The sequence below is a fragment of the Carassius carassius genome, chromosome 14, assembly GCF_963082965.1.
Source record: "Carassius carassius chromosome 14, fCarCar2.1, whole genome shotgun sequence".
NCBI lineage: Eukaryota > Metazoa > Chordata > Actinopteri > Cypriniformes > Cyprinidae > Carassius > Carassius carassius.
The window spans coordinates 1920697-1944340 of NC_081768.1; the positions used below are offsets into that span (position 1 = coordinate 1920697).

Consider the following 23644-nt stretch of genomic DNA (forward strand, 5'->3'; position numbering starts at 1 on the left):
AGTCCTATAACGATCGGATTATTAGGGGCCATGTAAACACAGCTAGTGTTGAGGAAACTACTTTGAAACTGTACATGGTGTTTTCGCTCTGTAGGATTCCTCCGAACGACTACAAGCTGGTGGTGTGTGACATTCAGCAGCTGCTGGTGGCCGTCACCATCCACTCCTGCAGCTCCTCGGGATCTCAGTACTTCCGCATCATTGAAGACCTGATCACCCTGTTGGGCTACATGCAGACCAGCAAAGTTCGGCACACACAGGGTAAAGAAGACTAATACTTTTATACAACAATGATATGTGACGTGTCATTCTAATGCTCTGTTGTCTCTTCAGAAATGGCCACAGCACTGCAGTTCCGCGTGATCCAGGCAGCCATCGATTTCATTAAGACCACGGCCAATCAGGACCCTCAGAAATCTAGCAGCTATGTTCACGTGCCCACTTCACCGCATCACGCTCTACAGCAGAAACGCAAGAGTATCGCAGGTGAGCAGGTCTGGAGGTCAGAGGGGATGGCATTTGTCTTGTTTATGTGACGTGTCTTTGAAATATCTTTAAAAGCATAGTTCACCCTAAAATGAAATGTTGTCATCATTTACTCATTTTGTTTGAAATGGTGTGTTTTGATGGTTTTGACCCAAAAGTGACTGTGGCTTTACACATGAAAGTATTCTTCTTATTATTATTATTTATTAATTTGTTTGTTTTTTATGCATGTTTTTTTTTTCATCCATCCGTTAAATAAGTCTTAAATTCTTTATTTAAAACACATTTAGCTTCTTTCCCGTATCTTTTAGGACTGATTTTTGTTGGTAAATTAGAATATGCATACACAAAGAGACTATAAACAGACATAAGATATCTGTATACATTTATTGTGTGTTTTATCTCCATTCATCTTGTCTTACCCATCAGCCCTGGATGTTTCACTTCACCGTTCATGTGTTTCTGTTGTATTATCACCTCCCCTCACACTCCCAAGGTTCAATGGGGCTGAAAGACTCCATAATTCCCCGTATTCCCCGGCAGCACTACTGCTCGTACGGACAGATTCCTCTGCCCTCCTCGTTCAGGTTCCTGTCCCAGGATTCCCCCCTCCCCTCCCCTACCGGAGCAAACTCCTACATGTTCCCCTCAGACACAGGTAGCCATCGACCCCATCCGAAAACAACAAAACAGGCCACAACATCCTGGCTCTCTCAGGGATGTTGAGCGCGTGCAGTGAAGTGTTTAAAGCGTGTCTGCTGCTCATCGGCTCAGTGTCCTGGACTACTGCTGCCTGTGTGTGTTATCCTCAACTACCCAGAATAAATCAACTCAGAGTTGCACCAGGACTCAAAGACTTTTCCTGCAACTCTGTCTCTTGATTTATCATTCGCACTCTTTCTCATTTACACCTGCCATTAACATCCATCTTTTTTTGAAAGAAATTAATACTTCAATTCAGCAAAGACGCATTCAATTGATCAGAAGTGACACTTAAGACATTTATAATGTTACAAAAGAGTTCAATTTCAAATAAATGATGTTCTTTTGAACTTTTAATTCATCAAATAAACCTTGTATCCACAAAGATATTGTGCAGCACAACTGTTTTCAACATTGATAATAATCAGAAATGTTTCTTGAGCAGTAATTTATTATATTAAAATGATTTCTGAAGATCATGTGACACTAAAGACTGGAGGAAATAAATAACACTTTAACACAGATTCACATAGAAAACGGTTATTTTAAAATGTAGTAAAATTTCAAATTTTACTGTATTTTTGAGGCAGAAGAGACCTCTTTCAAAATCTTCTACTATGATGCATGGTGCATTTCAGGTGTAAATGACGACCTGCCTTGGCTAACCACTTAATCATCGTCTCTTGATCCCTATGTGTTTGTGTGATTTCTGATCCTCTTCTTTACGAACAGTTCCTTTAGTTCAGTAAGCATGTTGTGGTGTTTTTATCAGGTCGTAGGCAGTTCACGTTGCCCCGTTCAGACTCACTGCTGATGCGAATGCGCTCGGTGGCCAGCGATGAACTTAACCAGATGATGCAGCGGAGGATGAGTCAAGAAAACCCCATCAGAGCCAGCGAGACGGAGCTGGTCCAGAGACTGCAGAGACTCGTGGTTCTGGCCGTTAACAGACTCATCTATCAAGGTACAGAAGACAGACATCAAATCTGTGATGATATATCTGCTCATAAACATTATCATCGGCTTTGTGCATCCATTAAAAAACACTTCAATGCAATTTACATGCTTCTGAAAGTATAGGCAGTCCATGTAGACAGAGTACATTTGTTCCATGCTTACTATTTGTCTGTATTCTCCAGACATCAGCCAGGATTTCTTTGACTTCCTGAACTTCCCCGAGTCTCCTGATCACTCGATGTCCATGCCGTTACCTGGCGAGCGGACGACCGATGAAAACGACTCCACACCGTCCACCCCGATCCCACCGGGCAACATGAAGAGCTTCCGCAAAGATCTTCTCAAACTAATGATGGAGGGCATAAGGATCAGCTTGGTGAGTCGCTTACAGTAGACATCAGCATTAAAATTCAAGTTTTTTAGTTTGTTACTGGTTTATTTTTTTTGATTCAATGCACATTATTCCAGAGAAATAAAAAATGTGAAGTGTCCAGAATTATCTTTGAATTGTCTTCATTTTGGGGCCTTTTTCAACAAATATTGTTGTATTTGATCAATTAGTGCATTGTGTATTTTATTAAATTCCGTTTTTAAATTATCAATTTAAATATATTGACATCCTTAATAATAATAAACAACAACATTTGCATGTATAAAAAAATTAAATAAAATATTAAATTACTTAAAAAAGCCATGAAAGATTTATGTAAACGTTCATGTAAATGAGGATTTCAAAGTGTTCCATGACAATGACTCAAACTTCCCAACTATCCCAGAAAACGCTTATTAAATATATTTTAGTTTTGTTCATATTTTGAATAACATTTTCTTTATCTTCCGTTTTCATTTTCATTTAGTTTGTGTTGTGTTTTGTCGTTTATTATATATACTTGTTTTTATGTAGATTTTTTTTTTATTTTATGTAGAAGTTTTTATTGTTTTAGTTTATTTTAGTGCTTCAACTTCATTCAAATGAAAACGCTAATATTGTCTTGACAACTAGCTGAAATAAAATAACTTGAAGTTTTATATATATATATAGAGAGAGAGAGAGAGAGAGAGAGAGAGAGAGAACTTTTCTTATAATTTTTTGTTTACATTTATGTTAAAATAAATTCTCTTTGTGATTCCTAATGGCCAAATAAAAATGCAAAACATTTGAGCATGTGATAATTTTGTAGCGATATGTTAACGTTCAGTTTGTGATGGTTTATCTCCTCAGGGGAGCACGGGTCGTGGTGGAGCTCCTCGTCAGCAGTGGAGGCGAATCCTCTGGTCCTGCCGCGACACATTCAGGGTTCAGATCGGCCGCATGCTGGTGCACACGCTGAGCCCTGCAGTTCCTCTGGAGGACAGGAGGGAGGCGCTAGACTTCGTCCACGAGCAGAGCTACTCGGAGATCCTCAGAGAGAGCCTGAGTCCCGGCCTCGAGGTGAGGACTCTGCCGTCTGACAAGCTGATGTGTTGACAGAACTGGCGTTTTGTTTTTACATGCCAAACAGAGACGGTTTGACATTTTGTTTGGTTATTTGCTGACAGTTATCAGATTTATGTATCCAATCAAAGCACAGCTCACATGCACACTTCCTCTGTTGGGGGGAAGACAGTGACATTTCACTGCGCTGCTGCTGACTTACAGTAAATAACCCACAGAAACATCTTCATGATACTGTTTCCATAGCAGCAGTGCCGTCCTTTCTCCTTTATACTGTAGACTGGCACTGGAAAGACCATTAACCCTCAGAGACCTAGCGTAGCAGAACTGCATCGTTTTCATAAAGCAATTAACTGACAACTAATTTTGACTAAATGTGGGTAAAGACTCCACAAAACAGTAGCTGACTGTAGCTGGTAGGGAAAAAATGTGATATTAATGGCCACAGCTTGCTGAAGGGATAAATGATCTAACACAAAACGGACACACAGAACACTTTTGGATCAAGTATTTGTCACAAATTTGAGACTCTTTTTCTAAGCATTGCAGAAATGTTTGCAATTCTATTCAATGACAGACACAATACTCAGTTCTTTTTTTAGGTTTTGTTTGGCCTGTCATTATTTCCTCAGTGATATAATACTGTATTTGGTTCATGAAAATGAATTCAACTTTCCAAAGAACCATTTTTGGTTCATAATTCCTGAAAATCCTTCTTGTTGGTTTTGTTTTTGTTGTTAGCACGGGCCCAAGCTGGCTCTGTATCTGTATGAGCTGTTGCACGATCACAAAGACGCCCTGAGCAAAGAAGAGCAGGCGGCTGCCAACACCTTCATGACGGCGCTGAAACTCTGCGGCCACCGCTGCATCCCACCCAGCGCTCCAGCCAAACCAGACCTCCTCAAAGCCATCAAAGAGGTGCGCATGGCCAGACACACTCCATCTGGGTTAAACGAGCTCAAACAATGTAGGGAGAATGTGTGCTTGATTCACAGGGAATGCATGTACTTGCAATTTGTATGCTTTTCACTCTAACTTAATGGGATTCATATTTTTCAGTCATTCATAAATGGAAAGTTCATTTAAAAAAATCTTTGCATAGTTAATTATTAACTATTTGCATCTATTTAATTTTATTAAAATTATATATTTTTTTCAAAATGTGTTTTTTTTTTTTTCATATTGCTTAGATTCAGCAAAAATCTGTTCATTGTGAAAACAATTAAATGCATTCAGTTAAAAAGCCTGGGCATGGTTGAAATATCTATGGGACATTTGATAATAAATATTTAAACTAGATTATTGTGTATTTAAAACACATTCAGTTTATTATGACCGACCTATATGCATTACATTAAATTCATGTTAAATCGGTGTAATCCAAACGGATGGAAAAATTATAAACAAATATATACATTTTAAATTTAGGCCTAAATGTAAATATTTGCAAAACTAGAGCAAATGCATAGTCATTATTTGTTTGACCTACTATTATTGGCTGAGATTGATTGCACTGGTTTCTTGAGTAATAAAGATCATATTCTGCACTTTTGTTGCATTCTAGTTTCCCCCTGAGGTCTGTGTATAGTGATAAAGTTTGCATGATATTTTTTTGCGGTTTACTTTATACCTGTATTATAAATGCTAGTAATATTACTGCTTTCTTAAATAGTCTGTAGTTCAAAGCTGCTCAGCTGAAGTATTTGCATTTTATTAATGTTCAACTGAAGCTGTGTTACTATTGCTTATTAAGGAGCAACTGAAATACGAGTCAGAGGCAAGAACCAGCAAAGGAGCCTGGGAAAAAAAGCTGACCAACACGCAGAGGAGGTGAGCTCTCCAAGAGAAACAAAACAAAACTCGAAATAAACATGCTTCTTAGACATTTTTCTAAGCTCTTCCGTTCTCTATTTCAGCTTGTTGCAGAGGCTGGACGGGAAGTCGAAGGACATCTCGAAGATCGCGGCTGACGTGACTCAGAACGTGTCTCTCAGGCAGGGCATGGAGCGGAAGAAGGTCATGCAGCACATAAGAGGCCTGTACAAGACCGACCTGAGCGCCAGCCGCCACTGGCAGGAGCTCGTGCAGCAGCTCACTCACGACCGGTCAGCATCACTCACTGGAGCGATACAGATCAAATTAGTGGTGCAACGGATCACAAAACTCATGGTTCACATCTTACTACAGATTTTGAGTCAAGGATCAGATCATTTGTTGGTGCTTGAAAAGTTTGCTTTTCATTTATTACTAAAAATGTACTTTAGTACTTCTAAATACCAAGTCAGTAATAAAACAAGAACAGTTACACGAATTACAAGCACAGATGAATACAGTACGGATCATCTACAATCCGTTACACCCCTAACTAAAATAATATGCTCATGTCATCACTTACTCATCCTCATCACCATGTGATGTTGTTTTTTCCCCATGGAACAGGGCGGTGTGGTACGATCAGTCATCTTACCCCACTTCCTGGCAGCTGGATCCCACTGAGGGTCCCAACCGAGAGCGGAGACGCCTGCAGCGCTGCTACCTGACCATCCCGAACAAATATCTGCTCAAAGACCGCCATAAACTAGACGGTGAGCTTCCAGCACACTTCAGACATCTACTCAACGCTTTCTGTTCTCTAGATTATCAACCGTGCATTTTCATGGTGCAGTTTATTTACTCGAAGCATAAACAAATATTTCAAGAGCAAGGCATTTTTCATCCCAAGATAAGTAAAAATAAATCATTTTTACAGTGATCAGGATGTGCTTTCTAGATTATTAAAGTATCACATAATACAATGTAACAAGTATTATGGTGAAAACATGGAACGGAAAATACTTTTTGTGACAGGTCAGAATTCCTGTTATGATGTAGATTTTGAGGTGCAGTCTTGTCATAAATAACGTAGGAACTGTAACATATTAATTTGTGACAAATAACAGTGGTAGAAGATCTATTTAGGAGTCTTAGACCTTTCCATTTGTCATGTTTAGATTAGGATTTATTTGTAATATAGTGAAGCAAAGGGGACGGGTGACAGTTAAGAGGTTAATCAGAATAGTATATGAATATGTTAATCGTACAGTAACGTGGTGTTGCCGCTGTACAGGAAGTGCTTGCTGGAATGATGGAAGTCTAACACTTTTGATGCTGGTGATGTTATTGGTCTCATGCATGGTTTGTCCGTCACAGATGCCATCAAGGCTCCTCTGTCTTTCCTGTTTGAGGACAAAACTCACTCCTCTTCATCCATAGTGAAGGACAAAGCCACCAGCGAGCCCATCAGGTACTGATACTGCACAGCTAGGAACCAGTCTGTTTCAGAGTCAAATAATTACAAATCCCAAAACATTTTTTTGTTCTGTTTAGGTTTACGAGGAAGTGTGTAAGTGTGGCTCCCTCTAGAGAGACGGCAGGAGAGCTGTTGCTGGGTAAGACTCGTCCTCCCTCCATAACATCAGTCTTGTGTTGATGTTAACGGTCATCTGCTGACTGCTAAAATGATCTGCCTTGTTTTACGGGTTTGCAGGAAAGTCTGGGATGTACTTTGTGGAGGATAACGTTGCTGAGACACTTGATGACCAAGTAAGTTCTTTTATTTTTCTAAACGTTAGGAATATATGGTTTTCAATAATAAAAAAAAATGTATCATTAATTTATCTTGAACAATCCAAGCTTTACGTTTTTGTCCATAAAGTTAAAGACAAAAAGAAGAAATACATGTGAAATATTTAATTCTCTGCATTATTAAAAAAATGTGCTTTAGCACCTTATTATTATTATTATTATATAACCCAGAGTAAATGTTAGGATATTGATATACCATTATTGTTTCTGTTAATATTTTGAAGTAGATTTAATTTTTTTATTTTATGCTTTCATTTTAGTTTGAGTCATTTTGTTGCGTTTTAGGAATTTATATTATTATTCATTGTCTTAATGTCACATAGTTTTAGTTTAATTTGTTTTAATGTCTACATAGTTTAGTTTAACTTAGTACTTCAACTTAAAAATTAGAAATGCAACTTAAAATAAGTGGCTACATAATACAAGTTAGACTTTTTTTTAAATTAAATTTCAGTTCATATTTATTTTATTCGTTATTATGATGATGCATATGTGTGTTTCGTGTGTTTTCTCACCAGAGTCCTCACGGAGAGACAGAGCCGGCCTCCTTCTCCTGGACCTATGAGGAGATAAAGGAGGTTCACAAGCGCTGGTGGCAGCTCAGAGACAATGCTATGGAGATCTTCCTCACTAATGGCAGGACGCTGCTGCTCGCGTTTGACACCACCAAGGTAACGACATCTCTGTCAAACACTTGAGCGTCAGCTGCTGAATGATCTATAGTAACCCAACTCTAACTTCCTGTTGTTCCACTCTCTGTTCTCCGTCTCAGTTCCGCGATGACGTCTACCACAACATCCTGAGCTCAGAACTGCCCAACCTGCTGGAGTACGGGAACATCTCTGCTCTCACGCACCTGTGGAGCTCAGGACAGATAACCAACTTCGAGTACCTCACCCACCTGAACAAGCACGCGGGCCGCTCCTTCAACGACCTCATGCAGTATCCCGTCTTCCCCTTCATCCTGCGAGACTACACCAGTGAGACGCTGGACCTGCAGGACGCCTCCATTTACAGGCCAGAACACACATTATTACTTTATTAGTGTAGTGTTTCTCAGTAATGAGAGCCTGATATACATAAATTTCAATACCTTAGTTCCATTCCCTTTTTCATTAAAAATATTTATTATTTATATTTAATAAACAATATAAAATTATTATTAAAAACTAATACATATTTTTTTCAACACATGTAAATATATAATATTTAAAATATCTAAAATTTGATTAAAAAAAAAGAATTTAACACACACACACACACACACACACACACATATATATATATAGTTAAACTAGTACATATCTCTATTCTATTTCATAGTTGTGAAGACACAATGAGTGTGTGTATATAGATATTTATATATATATTTTCATTAGATTTATTATTTTCAATCAGAATTGTTATTAGGTTAATAAATTAATGTTTAATTATATACTAGACGTTTATATAGAAATTATATAAAGGTGTATTTACAGATATAGAAATAGATATACATAAAATAAGTTATAATATAAAATATATTTTTTGTTGAATATTTATAATTATATGTGTTGAAAAGTAGTAGTTGATCATAATGGAATTAACATACTTTCATTTTTACTATTTTATTGCAATATAGATATATTAGCATTGCTGTCAGAAAATGGAAATATATGCATATCAACAAAGTGGCACTCAATTTTGCTTTCTGTTTGTATTTTTGATGTAACAGGAACCTCAGCAAACCCATCGCGGTGCAGTCTAAAGAGAAGGAAGACCGTTATGTGGACAATTACAGGGTACTGCAGGCTCTAATTCCTGTTTACACCAGCTCCTGTTAACCAATCACACTGTGGCTCTGTTCCAAAACCTGCTGAGCTGCCTACGGAGGCAGCATTTTAGGCATCATAGGCACATTTCCAGTGAATGCAACGCTATGTTGTCTTCTAAGAACTCTGACGTAGCATCACAAGTGTCCTTTGTGGAAAAGGCAATCACAGAAATTCATTCCTACAACCAAGTTTTTATAAATAATAATATATATTATCATTAATTACATTTATTACACATCACATACAGTATATACATTATTCAATAATATGATTTAATAATCATTTTACCATTTTGATGCCTGTGGGAGTATCATTTATTTTTCTGTATTGTAATCAGTTGTGAATCAGGTGTTTCATGCGTTTATAATACACGATTTCAGTTAATATAAATGACGTAACAATATAATTTTTTCAGAACCAATCCAATACCGAAAATGCTGAGTATCAGCCGATAACGATCCGATCCAAAACCAGCACTTGCATTAATAACCAATTACTAATTACGATTACAATAACTAATTCAATATGTTGAATTTCTATACTTCTGTGTATTGACCTGATCATCACTGTCTTCTGTGTTAAACACAATCTACTGTACTAAAGATAGACAACTTCATTTTAAAGAAAAATAACAAAAATATTATCATAATCTGTGTCAAAAATGCTATAACAAACTACGTTACTGGATAATTCAGCAGCAAAAGATATTCTAGAAAAATCATGAGTGCACAATCATTTTATAAAATCTAAACATTTAGTAAAATAACTATTTAGTGGGGAACAAATAAAAAGTTAATAAAATGTTACCCATTTCTCTTTGTATTGTGGTAAAATACATTAATTAAAAACAAGTAAATATTTAATATATAAATATACTATAAAACTAAAAGACATTTCTTTTAAATGTATAGAACAGTAATGCAGGCAGCAACATATGATAGATAGGACAGAACGAGAAAAGCTATTAATAATCTTTCATTGCTCAAAAGTATTATAATACGAAAGGCTTAATACAGAGCAGCACAAAGTGCTTTTATTCTACACATGCATAACACTCTTTGATTATTTGTATTCATACTGCATTGCATTACTGCTTTATGAGCTTCTGTGTTTAATGTCATGAGGTGTGTGTACGTGTAAGTAACACTGATTTCCTACACAGTACCTGGAGGAGGAGTATAAGAAAGGCAAGAGAGAGGATGACCCCATGCCCCCCGTCCTGCCCTATCACTACGGCTCTCACTACTCCAACAGCGGCACTGTCCTGCACTTCCTCGTCCGGCTGCCTCCCTTCACCAAGATGTTTCTGGCCTATCAAGGTCAGTTGAATTTGAAAGTGACGTGACATTCAGCCAAGTATGGTGACCCATACTCAGAATTTGTGCTCTGCATTTAACCCATCCAAAGTGCACACACACAGAGCAGTGAACACACACACACACTGTGAACACACACCCGGAGCAGTGGGCAGCCATTTATGCTGCGGCGCCCGGGGAGCAGTTGGGGGTTCGATGCCTTGCTCAAGGGCACCTAAGTCATGGTATTGAAGATGGAGAGAGAACTGTACATGCACTCCCCCCACCCACAATTCCTGCCGGCCCAGGACTCGAACTCACAACCTTTCGATTGGGAGTCCGACTCTCTAACCATTAGGCCACGACTTCCCCAGGAAGAGCTTTCAGGATTGTCAGCCTTTAGACCAAATTCACTCCAAGCAGATTCAAATATGATGCTTCACAAAAACAGATATGCAGCTTTTTAGATTTGAATTGTATCTTGTCAATAAAATGTCAATTTTCTTATACCTTTAAGGTTTATTATTCTAACCCTTCAAAACTTTTTACATAGCGAGTTTCATAAAAATGACTTGTTCTCCATAAGTTTCATAACTTTATCATGATCAGGGGCCATCAAAGAATTTAAACTATCCCACACTATTAAAAAAATTAAATAAATCAGACTATTATTTCTCATATCAGGATTTACAAGGTAAATAAATAGCAATATTTTGCTAAATAAATCTATTATTGATATTTTGGATTATTTTGGTACATACTTTTATCCTTTTGAATGTATCTTAATTAGTTTGCATAACTTGGTAAACATGAAATCAAATATTTAAAATTGAGTGCATCTGCGCCTGACTGCATGATGTGTTGTCTGTTCATAACTCTGTGTGACAGGCTAACACAGCTGCAGCTCGTTGAGTTTATTCAGCATCATAATTAGGATTCTGCATCACTACTTTTTAATATTTAGCAGCACCTGCATTTCCTGTGTGTGCAGCGAGGTCTTCAAACATGTCAGTGTGATGCTTTTAAAGACTGTCTTTGAAAACAGCCTTTCTGAAGTCTCAAGCTACATGCATTAGTCTTGGAAAGATGATCAGGCCTTTCATCCAGCATTTTTATTGGTCTTTCCTTCTTTCTCAGTCTATTTTTAGTTCGGATGGTTTGTTGAACAAGAAACTAATGAAAGGTTTTGTGTGTCTCGCAGACCAGAGCTTTGATATTCCTGACCGAACGTTCCACTCCATGAACACCACGTGGCGTCTGTCGTCCTACGAGTCCATGACGGACGTCAAAGAGCTCATCCCAGAGTTCTTCTACCTGCCAGAGTTTCTGGTCAACAGAGAAGGTGGCGCTCTTTTGCTACTGGTTTTCTTGACCTCTTCTTCTAGCATGCAACATTTCATGATTCCAAATTCCATTAAATTTTAAGTTTTAATGGTTAAATAAAATTGCAGTAATCAAAAAGCATGCATATTTAGTTAAAATCTTGAATATTACACAGTTTAACAATTTATTAAAGGTTTAACAATAAATAGATTTTCAGAGCCTTATGAAATCCATTTATTTTAAAATTTTCCAAATTCCTTTAAAAATTTTCCAAATTCCATTTTGATGAACAAATTACATTTCGTAATTTAAAAAGCATGCTTACAAAAAAAAGCAACTTAGATAATTTAACAACAATTCAGTAAAAGTTTTTTTCTAGATTTTTATAGTTAAGAAGGATTTATGATCAAATTAATTCTACAAAAATGAACCAAATTGAATAATTTCTTAAAATGTTTGATTATAAAAGTCCCTATGAAATTAACAAGTTTTTTTGTAAATAGCGTATTGTCTGTTTTAAGTTTTCTGGATTCACAATTTAATTTGAGTTTATTATATAAAAATGGTGGTAATAAAATGAAGGTGTAAAACACTATCATTAACAAAAATAAGTGCTGCACAACAAAGATTTACTGTTCAAATTAAAACATTGAAGAAAAATTGTGAGATTCCTTAAATTATTTTAATCGCTTTATTATTTTTATTACTTTAAGAAGTATATGCTACAGTACCTAACTAATAGATTTCTGCCATAATTGTCATAAGTCATAATCATGTTAAACTCAACTTTTATATTGTCGAGTTGTTGTTAAGGCCTTTAAGCTTCTGCGTGTATTTGTTGTAAAGATTAGATTTTATCAAATGAAATGCTGGTGAGTCTTTATAAATAAAAACACCTGTGTCAAAATTCCCAAAAAGAGAAATAACCTTTAAGTAACCCAGATCTTGAAGATGTAAGCAGTGAATATTCATGTAATGTTAGCATAATATTTCCCGCTTTCCCCTCTGGCAGGTTTTGACTTTGGCGTGCGGCAGAACAGCGAGCGTGTGAACCACGTGAATCTGCCACCGTGGGCCAGGAATGACCCGCGACTCTTCATCCTCATCCACAGACAGGCTCTGGAGTCAGATCAAGTCTCACAGACTCTCTGTCAGTGGATTGACCTGGTGTTTGGACTCAAACAGAAGGGCAAAGCTGCGGTCCACGCCATCAATGTCTTTCATCCTGCTGTACGATTCCTTGTTCTGTACAGCTATAGAACACTTAACGCTGATATTTGCATCTTTTGATTGATGGATCAAAGCCTGTCCTAACCAATCCAAAAGTCCTCAAATTTAAGATATATAAGAAATTATATTTTGCTTAAAGAAAATCAATCTTTGATAAACCATACTGGACACATCCATTAGCTTTAGCCTGTCAACTAGTATCCATCTGATTTTTCCTCTCCCTCTTTTTTAGACTTACTTTGGCATGGACGTATCTGCCGTTGAAGACCCCGTGCAGCGTCGGGCTTTAGAAACTATGATCAAGACGTACGGCCAAACACCCAGACAGCTGTTCAACACCTCACACATCAGCCGAGCTGGAACCAAACTCCTGTCCGAAGCAGAGCTGCCGGCAGCCATGGGCCTCCTGGTGCAGCTAGCCTTCAGAGAGAGCCGCGAGCCGCCCAAAGACACCGTCTACCCGGTACAGCAAACATACAGCACTGAAACTGTTATTCAGATTGGTACCAAAGATGCATATTTGCTTAACATGTGCTCATCCTCAGGTCATCCAAGATTAGGATGAGTTTGTTTCTTCATCAGGTTTGTAGAAATGCAGCATTGCATCAGTGTCTCAATAATGGATGATCTGCAGTGAATGGGTGCCGTCAGAATGAGAGTCTGATAAAAACATCACAATAATCCACAGCACTCCAGTCCATCAGTTAACATCCAGAGAAGGCAAAAGCTGAAACAAATTCAGCATTAAGATGATTTTAACTTCAAACCGTTGCTTCTGGCCAAAACATGAGTCCATAATCCATAATAATGCTTCCTCCAGTGAAAACGTGGGCTGTTCTTGAATCAGGAGAGAAATCTGCACATATCAAGCAGTGTTTACAAGCCAAAACAGCTTCTAAACAAAAACATGGATGGATTTTGATGTGAGAGACAACAAGAGTTTAACTTTTTTCACTTTTTTAATATTGCTGATCAAGTGATGGAATGCTATATTTCTCCAAATCTGATGAAACACTTAATATTCCTTTAAAATGCATTCAAAAAATTGTATTGACCTATTTGTTGCTGAAGATGGTAAGTTCTTCTGGAAGTGAAAGATTTTATTTGAATCCCAGATCACCCAGTTGGTCTTTGAAAAGCCTTCAATCCCTCTTGTGTGGTTTCTAGAGTCCTCTGCCGTGGATAAAGGGCTTGAAATGGGGCGAGTATGTGGGATCCCCCAGTGCTCCGGACCCCGTGGTCTGTTTCAGTCAACCTCACGGAGAACACTTCGGCTCCCTGCTGGCGCTGCCCACGCGTGCCATCTGCGGCCTCTCGCACAAGTTCTGCCTCATGATGATCTACAGCAAAGAGCAAGGTTAGGAGAACACACACAAGAAACTGCTTCATCATGCAGAAACTTGAAATCATAAACCTGATATACCCAGTGCGGGCTCAGTAAGATGGTTTATGAAAGAAATTAATGATGTTATTCAGCAAGGGTGCATTAAATTGATCAAAAGTAACAGTAAGGACATTTAAGAAATTTAAGGTTTTCCGATTTAAATAAATAAATAAATAAACCGATTTCTTTTTAAAATTTCAATTCATCAAAGATTCCTAAAAAATAAAATGCATCACGGTTTCCACAAAAAATATATTTTTTTAAATTTCATTTTTTTAATTGATAATATTTTTCAACTTTGATAATAATCAGAAATGTTTCTTGAGCAGTAAATCATCATATTATTATGATTTCTGAAGATCATGTGACACTGAAGAATGGAGGAATGATGCTAAAAATTCTGGGAAAAAATTGCATTTTGAAATCTATTCACACAGAAAACTTACTGTTTTAACTGTACTTTTGATCAAATAAATGAAGCCTTGGTGACTTCTTTCAAAAACAGTGAAAGATCTTCCTTACCCCAACATTTCTAACAGTAGTGGTTATGAATTCAGATGTGCTCCAGATGTATGTAGTGCATTTGCATTTATACAATTATTAGTCAAACAGATGTTAATACCAGGTGTAAAAAAACCAAGACAAAAGAGAATCAATATTTTTCTGTTTTAATGGGAAAAGCAGCATGCAATGGCCATTATCTGAAAATAAAATCATTGAATGAATAATATGTTCTGCTATTAGATTAGTTATCAGACAATTGCTAATCTTGGCTGTGTTTTTGTCCATAAACAGTTTCTAGTGCTTTTATTACATCTGCAGTTCCCCTAATACCAGAGGAAATGAGAATGAAGTGACCGTGTTGTCACCTCACAGTACAGAAGTGTCTCCTGTCGTCTCTCAGGTGTAAGGAGCATGCACAGCACTGACATACAGTGGTCAGCTATTCTGAGCTGGGGTTACACCGACAACATGCTGCGTCTGAAGAGCAAACAGAGCGAGCCGCCCATCAACTTCATCCAGTGCTCACCACTGCACCAGGTCAGAGCCAGAAACACTGCGGACATACTCTCTCTCTCTCTCTCTCTCTCTCTCTCTCTCTCTATATATATATATATATAAACAGTATTGTTCAAAATAATAGCAGTACAATGTGATTAACCAGAATAATCCAGGTTTTTAGTATATTTGTTATTGCTACGTGGCAAACAAGTTACCAGTAGGTGCAGTAGATTCTCAGAAAACAAACAAGACCCAGCATTCATGATATGAACGCTCGTAAGGCTGTGCTATTGGGCGATTAGTTGAAAGGGGTGTGTTCAAAAAAAATAGCAGTGTCTGCTGTTGACTGTACAAACGCAAAACTATTTTGTACAAACTTTTTTTGTTTCTAGGATTTAGCAATCCTGTGAATCACTAAACTAATATTTAGTTGAATGACCACAGTTTTTTTAAACTGCTTCATTTACATTTCTTAGTTTTGCTTCAGAAACAGCATTTTTGATATCACCCCACGAGTTCCCGATTGGATTAAGGTCCGGGGATTGGGCTGGCCACTCTGTAACATTAATTTTGTTGGTTTGGAACCAAGACTTTGCTCGTTAACTAGTGTGTTTGGGGTCATTGTCTTGTTGAAACAACCATTTCAAGGGCATGTCCTCTTCAGCATAAGGCAACATGACCTCCTCAAGTATTTTGACATATGCAAATTGATCCATGATCCCTGGTATGCGATAAATAGGCCTAACACCATAGTAGGAGAAACATGCCCATATCATGATGCTTGCACCACCATGCTTCACTGTCTTCACTGTGTACTGTGGCTTGAAATCAGAGTTTGGGGGCCATCTCACAAACTGTCTGTGGCCCTTGGACCCAAAAAGAACAATTTTACTCTCATCAGTCCACAAAATGTTCCTCCACTCTCTTTAGGCCAGTTGATGTGTTCTTTGGCAAATTGTAACCTCTTCTGCACATGCCTTTTTTTAACAGAGGGACTTTGTGGGGGGTTCTTGTAAATAGATGAGCTTCACACAGATGTCTTCTCACTGTCACAGTACTCCAGACGGTCTTTGATCATACTGGAGCTGATCATTGGCTGAGCCTTTGCCATTCTGGTTATTCTTCGATCCATTTTGATGGTTGTCTTGCGTTTTTTCTCACGTCTCTCTGATTTTGCTCTCCATTTTAAGGCATTGGAGATCATTTTAGCTGAAGAGCCTATAATCTTTTGCACCTCTTTATAGGTTTGCCCCTCTCCAATAAACTTTTTAATCAAAGTACGCTGTTCTTCTGAACAATGTCTTGAACGACCCATTTTCCTCAGGCTTTCAAATGCATGTTCAACAAGTGCTGGCTTCACCCTTAAATAGAGGCCACCTGATTCACAACTGTTTTTTCACAAAATTGATGACCACAGTGATTGAATGCCACACTGCTATTTTTTTTGAACACACCCCTTTCAACTAATTGCTCAATAGCACAGCCTTACGAGCGTTCATATCATGAATGCTCGGTCTTGTTTGTTTTCTGAGAATCTACTGCACCTACTGGTAACTTGTTTGCCACGTAGCAATAAAAAATATATTAAACACCTGGATTATTCTGGTTAGTCACATTGTACTGCTATTATTTTGAACAATACTGTGTATATATATAAACATACACTGCATGGGCAAAATTTGGATTTAATTAAGCAAATACTGAGTCATTATTTCAATATGTTTTTGGCATGTTGTATGTTTGGCAATAATTATTTTAACCTGTAGTGATGCAGTTAGTTTTGCATTTCTTAAACAACCATGTTGGAAGACGTACCCATGTACATATTCCAGGATGACAGTTTTAAGATACTTTTGATTTTATGAAATTGTGGTTCAGGGAGCACGAGGAATCATTTTCATACATGAACTGGTCACCACAGTTTCCTGAGCTTACATACACTACTGTTCAAAATTTGGATAAAGCACCTGCTAAAGACTAAATGTGAATGTAATCTCTGCTCTCTCCTCAGGTGACTAGCTGTGCATGGGTGCCGGACAGTTGTCAGCTGTTCACAGGCAGTAAGTGTGGAGTCATTACCGCCTACAGCAACCGCTTCACCACCACGATGGTACGTCACCATGGCAACACCGCCTCCACCCACGCAGCAGCCCACGTCCATTATCAGTCCCTGTAGAGCACCTACACACACACACACACAGTGTTTGTAGTGGCCTTGTTAGTTATCTCCCCGTTGTCCTAGAAAAACATTTGCTGTGGCCCACAGGTGGGCTAAAGTCTGGGTGTCAGACGGCTCGTTCAAACACTCTCTCATTGAGAACGCAGGTGCTGTTCTGCTCCTCAGATTGGTTCAAATGAATCTTTCTGACATTAGGAGTATTTCAGCTCTGTCATTGTACATGCATGTTGTTCCAAACCTGTGTTTATGTCATCTGTGGAATGTAAAAGAAGATATTCTAAAGATAAAAATGATGAAAGAGTGATCTGATTTTCCTTTAAATAGACTTTAAATTTTAAATAATTGAACTCATTTTTTACCCCATAATCAAAACTATGAAATAAAATTCTGCAAAAAGAAAATGAAAACTGTTTTATGTGCATTATCTTTCATTAGGGTAATGCACGGAATTAAAATTTATATGATAAAGCATTATATATTTTAATATATTTTGAAATCTGATTCAATTTAAAGTGCAATCAAACAATATAACAATTAGTGTCAGGAGTTTTACATATTCTTTTTTCTTTTCTTTTTATTTTGAGTTGTATTAATAATTTGAAAGTTTTGATAATTTTGTTGCATTTTAGTGATTTCTATTGTTATAAATATTTCTATATATATCTATTTAGTTTTTGTTCATTTTTATTTCCAGTGTAGTTATTACATTTACAAGTAAATTACAAGCTAAACTAAATGAAAATGAGAAATGTTGCCTTGACAACTAGCCAAAAATAAAACAAGGTATTCTGTGAAGCGCTCATTACTATAATCTAGTGTATTACTTTAATGCACAAAATTATAATTTTATATAAATATATTTTATTACATTATAATAAATTATTTAATATTTAAAAGTGCAATCAAGAATCTGAATTATTGATATTTACATTTATATTTTTATTATATTTTTTTATATTAGTTTAGATTATTTGATTTAATTAAATTAGTAAATTTTTTAGTTGTTTTATATATGGTTAGGGTTTTTTTGTTATTTGTGTACATCAAGTTAAATTAAATGAACATGAAAAATGAATTGAGATCATATAAAAAAATCTCTATTTCAAGACCAGAAGCTGTCCTATAAAACATATGTTGAATGTTCAGTTTTGGCTGATTTAACTCTCTATACTGTCATGTGCTGGTTTGTTTACTCTGGACCATAAAAGCAGATCAGAATCATCTGTTAAAGTGCTCTTTTAGCTCACTTCTGCTTATTGAGCCCATTATCCGTTCTCTAATGAGGCCATAAAACGCTTACTCTTTAGATCCGCTTGTAATTACAGTCGTTCTCCATTGAGACGTGTGATGGTGAAGTCTGTTCTTCCTCAGCCGACAGAGATGGAGGTGGAGACGCAGGTTCACCTGTACGGTCACACGGCGGAGGTCACAGGCCTGTTCATCTGTAAACCCTACAGCATCCTCATCAGTGTCAGTCGAGACGGGACCTGCATCCTGTGGGACCTCAACAGGTCTGAGCTTCTGACATCACTGCAGTCATGGCTGCCTTTACCAGACACTTTTATTCAAGGCAACTTATCCAACAGTATTTGAAATAAACAATGGGAGGTTAATTTGACTACTAGATTAGAATGCATTTTAAGATACATTAAAGGAATATAGATACAGACAAAATATTAAAGTTGACATGAATTTCAAATAAATAAAAGTAAAGTGAAAATTTGTTGCAGAAACTATTTTTGCTCAGTCAAGTAACCCTTTGAATTAAACCTGAAATGTATAAGTAGGAAAACAGAAATAGTATTTTCTTGTCAAATGTGCTCTAATAATCTAATTTACACTTTGAGAAAATATTTTTCCTTGCATAGATAAGGCATTCAGATATGTATAAAAAGAAAATAAAGCCTATTTTATGACATTTCCCCCTCATGACTGTTATGTACAAAGTTATAATACTACATAAAAGTATATATTTTACATGTATTTTTAAATATTATTGCAGTGTAAACTGTAAATATTATTTTTGGAATTTTGCAAGAAAATACTATTTCCGTATTAAAAATGTCACGCTTAATTCTTTCGTTACCCGCCATTTCTTTGTAATCATTTATTTATCAAACTTACATGTGATTTATGATTGAAAGTCGTTTCAAAGGAAATGCTACACCACTCTTTTCAGTGTATTTGACGTACGTACTTTCACATCATAGCACTAGGAAATCACTTTAATGCAGTACTGTCTCTGTAGCATGGCAGTAATGAGAAAATGAAGATGGTGTTGTCTGTGTGTTAGGTTGTGTTACGTGCAGAGTCTCACAGGTCATAAGAGTCCAGTCAACGCAGTGTCCGCCAGTGAGACTACAGGAGATATCGCCACAGTGTGTGACTCAGGTGACCTGGGTTTCATGTAGAAATGGTTGTTTTATCGTTATTGAGTTTTCTATTACAGTGTAATTTTAAACCGTTTGTATGGAATGAATGTGATCATTTCATGTTCTCTTCGTGTGTGCAGTGGGTGGAGGAAGTGATCTGAGACTGTGGACAATCAACGGAGATCTGATTGGTCACGTTCACTGTCGAGAGATCATCTGTTCACTGGCGTTCTCCAATCAGCCGGAGGGAGTGTCGGTCAACGTGATCGCTGGCGGACTGGAGAACGGTGTGGTCAGGTAAAACATGTAGTAACTTTGTAAACAAGGTTGAATAGTTGAGTTTGACAAAGCATAACAACTGCACAAATCCACAGCTGTTTGTGTAAAAATTAAATGCATGTGGAATGGCTTCAAAAAAAAGAAGAAAAAAAAGTGGTTGCATAAAGAGAGATTTTTTTTAACTATACGTATATATTAAGAAGATTCTCATCAGTGCTGATCTACCTTATTCTCCTTATTCTCTGTCATCATATTTCAGGTTGTGGAGCACATGGGACCTGAAGCCAGTCAGAGAGATCACCTTCCCAAAATCCAACAGGCCTATCATAAGGTACACACCTTTACCTCTTATATGACGTCACACAGATTTATTCTGATATCTGCATTAGAAAAGTAACATGCACACATATACTACCAGTCAAACGTTTGGAATACTTGTGAGCTTTTACTGTTTTTTAAATAAAAAGAAGTCTCTTCTGCTCACCAGTTTTGCATTTCTTTAAACAAAAACACAGTAAAAATTGTGAAATGTTATTACAGTTAATAACTGACTTTTATTGTAATATATGTTCAAATGTAATTGTAGTTGAATTTCCAGCATCATTATTCTCACATGAACCAATGCATTAAATTGTTTAAAAGTGACGATAAAGACATTTCTTGAACTTTCTATTAATTAAATGTATCACAGTTTCCACATGAATATTGTGACTGTTTTCAACATTAATAATAATCAGAAATCATGTGACACTGAAGACTGGAATAATGATGCTGAAAATACAGCATCTCACTTTAACAGAGATTCAGACAGCTGTTTTAAGCTATAATATTATTTCACATTTCTGCTGTGTTTTTGATCAAATAAATTCCTCCTTGATGAGCAGAGGAGACTTTAAATCTGAATGCCCGGTAGTGTAAGTGTCACATAGTTAATGATGTTTCCTTCTGCATCCTCTCTCAGTCTCACGTTCTCGTGTGACGGTCATCACCTCTACACGGCCAACAGCGAGGGCACGGTGATCGCATGGTGCCGTCGAGACCAGCAACGCTTTAAGCTGCCCATGTTTTACTCGTTCCTCAGCAGCTACGCTGCAGGCTGATCCTGCGTCACGCCACTCATCCCCCAAACCAGACGGACGCTGAGAGCGACCCCGCCGACCCAGGAAGAGGAGGAGCCTACATGCACAAAGCCCCGCCCCCGATCATCACTATAGGAATGGATGGCATTTGTTCCATAAAGAACAGGGGCTCGTGAGGCAGATCGAACGCAGGCCTTTCCCCGCATCATGTCTCCTCATCTGTTTTGACTGATTCATGTAGTATTTGTGTTGTTTGATTCTGAAAGCTGCTACAATCTGGTCTGCCCAGGCCGAATGTTTGAAGGCCTTTCCTACTTTTTGTCCCTCATCTCGTCCACCCATCACCATCCTGAGAATAGAAATCCTGCTTTACAAACCAAACCAGACTGCAGTCATCTGAACACTCCCGTCCGTCTGCGCTCCTGCAGAAACTGCATCATGATCCACGCAGACGCAGCGGCGTAATGAATGTGTGCACGCAATGCCTTCTTAAACATCATCCCTCAGCAACAGACCGCTGAAATATTTATTCTCAAACAAGGATGAAAGCCACAATCTCAACGTCTGCTTGTTCTTTATTAGAAAATGCACTTGGGACCATCTTATGAATGTCACAGTGCTAATATTTATCCTGTGCTTTTCCACCTGACTATGTTTGACCACATCCAGTTTCTAATAGTTCATTAAAAACATGTTCTGCTTTCTTATTTTCTGTTCTAGTTTTATGTGTTGCATGTTATGATCACTATTTAACATTGGCGATACAAAATAAGGTTTAGTCCGATCTACCTCTAGGCCCCTCTTACAAATAAAATGAGAAATACTTCTGCTAACAATAAAAACACCATGCAACAGATGCTCTTGAAGTCTTAAATGTGGAGGAAAATTAATTGAATTTGAGTCCACCATCTAAACACCATATATATCCAGAATGTTGTTTGCCTTGTTTCCTATTCTGTATTTCCTGTTAGCGTGAGTCTTACATTACAACTAATTTAATGGTCTTGGCTTAGATTTTAGTGTTTACTAGAAAGGGAATGCTTTCACCTTTTCCCCCATGACTACTTTGTTTTTCATTATTATCAGAAATATCTACCATATGTATCATTTAACCCCCAAAGGAAGTTATTCCAGAAAGAGTCGACTAGTTCGGGAGAATCTGTTATGTGTTCGGTTCGTTTTTGTGACTGTGTTTTCCAGGCATGCATCACATTTCTCTCTTAATTCTCGTGCACAGTATTCTCATGTTTGTGTTCCCTCAGAAAGAGATTGATCTTACTGTCATCGTGTGAGTTGTTGGCTGAGTTTGTGAATTTGTTTGACATAACTATCACGAAAAGGCTTATTGTTGTCGTTCTGTTGAATTAACAGTGTTTTGTGTAATTTAAGATTGATATGTTCACCAAGGCTTGGATGGGACATTTATTTCCATTTTTTGTATTTATGAAATGTAATAAAATGTCACCTATATATAATCTAAATATAATTATTCAAGAAATTTTGATTCGGTTTGTTGCACTTGTTTCTTCTGTACAGTGTTTAAATAGCTTCCAAGTGTTTTGTTTTTTGATTTTTTTCTGCAGGGATTTCATAAAAGAATATTTTTGTCTTAATATGTAGAACACTTCAAGCACTTTTTGCTTCAAAGAATGAAATGGAAAGGTTATTTAATTATTCTAATTTAAATATCTGAACATTCTTAAATCAAGATCCATTTATTTGAGATGCAATATGAAGATGAAGTATTCTTTTATAAATTGAGTTTATGCTTAAAACAAGTACAAATATCTGCCAATGGAGTATGTGTTTTCTCTTTGACTTATGAAGATATTTGTTCTTTTAATTATAAACACTTCATTTTGATGCATTTCTGATGAAGAGATCTGTATGAAGTCGTATTTTCAAACTTCTGAAGTGTTGCTTATAAAACTCATTTATATTTAGAGAACGTGACCCAAGTGTTTCCTTATTTTTATTTACTTACATTTTATTCACTAAATCTTAAAAAGTGTTGTTTCCTTTCATGAAACCTGCAGAACCTCATGCCAATAAAGAGCCTTCATTTTATTCTTTATTATAAAAAAGGAATTTCACAGCAATACCTCAGAAGAACCATTTATTGTTCCCCAAAGAATCTTTCAGTTCTGAAAAGAACCAGTTTTCTCAGTGTAAAGAACAATTTTCCACAATATACTGTATATTGGGGGAAAAAAAAGATCTGTAGAGTAACTTTAACTTTTTTTTTTTTGCATTGTAAGTGTTCCGTGGATGTCACATGTTTCCTTTAACAATGAAGAACCTTTATTTTAATCTATATTGCTCAGTCCGTTCTGTACCATTGTATATTCTTGTTCTATTACTGTTTTATAAAGAGCCTATATAGTGAATTAGTACTCTATTCTATTCAAGTTCCCAGCTGCGTTTGTGTCTTTGCTTATTAATGAAACTTGCTATAATACCGTGTTACGTCACAGCGCGAGTGT

The 23644-nt window shown here is 37.0% G+C and overlaps 1 protein-coding gene across 5 annotated transcripts in view; it reads left to right on the plus strand.

Moving 5' to 3' along the window:
• lyst (lysosomal trafficking regulator) overlaps positions 1-22007 on the plus strand; it is a 98258-nt gene extending 76251 nt beyond the window's left edge. For all 5 annotated transcript variants that reach the window (XM_059565665.1, XM_059565666.1, XM_059565667.1 and 2 more), the window contains 27 exons: positions 95-261; positions 334-486; positions 1961-2152; positions 2328-2521; positions 3368-3577; positions 4322-4498; positions 5334-5410; positions 5497-5685; positions 6020-6165; positions 6770-6863; positions 6947-7008; positions 7107-7162; positions 7723-7875; positions 7977-8221; positions 8919-8985; positions 10181-10337; positions 11515-11655; positions 12649-12866; positions 13099-13329; positions 14034-14223; positions 15155-15291; positions 17264-17362; positions 18803-18942; positions 19725-19822; positions 19944-20100; positions 20342-20413; positions 21044-22007. In XM_059565665.1, coding sequence (XP_059421648.1) covers positions 95-261; positions 334-486; positions 1961-2152; positions 2328-2521; positions 3368-3577; positions 4322-4498; positions 5334-5410; positions 5497-5685; positions 6020-6165; positions 6770-6863; positions 6947-7008; positions 7107-7162; positions 7723-7875; positions 7977-8221; positions 8919-8985; positions 10181-10337; positions 11515-11655; positions 12649-12866; positions 13099-13329; positions 14034-14223; positions 15155-15291; positions 17264-17362; positions 18803-18942; positions 19725-19822; positions 19944-20100; positions 20342-20413; positions 21044-21182 — 3961 coding nt within the window. In that variant the 3' untranslated portion in view covers positions 21183-22007. The remainder of the gene's footprint in view (positions 1-94; positions 262-333; positions 487-1960; positions 2153-2327; positions 2522-3367; positions 3578-4321; positions 4499-5333; positions 5411-5496; positions 5686-6019; positions 6166-6769; positions 6864-6946; positions 7009-7106; positions 7163-7722; positions 7876-7976; positions 8222-8918; positions 8986-10180; positions 10338-11514; positions 11656-12648; positions 12867-13098; positions 13330-14033; positions 14224-15154; positions 15292-17263; positions 17363-18802; positions 18943-19724; positions 19823-19943; positions 20101-20341; positions 20414-21043) is intronic.
• Positions 22008-23644: the final 1637 nt, after the last annotated feature.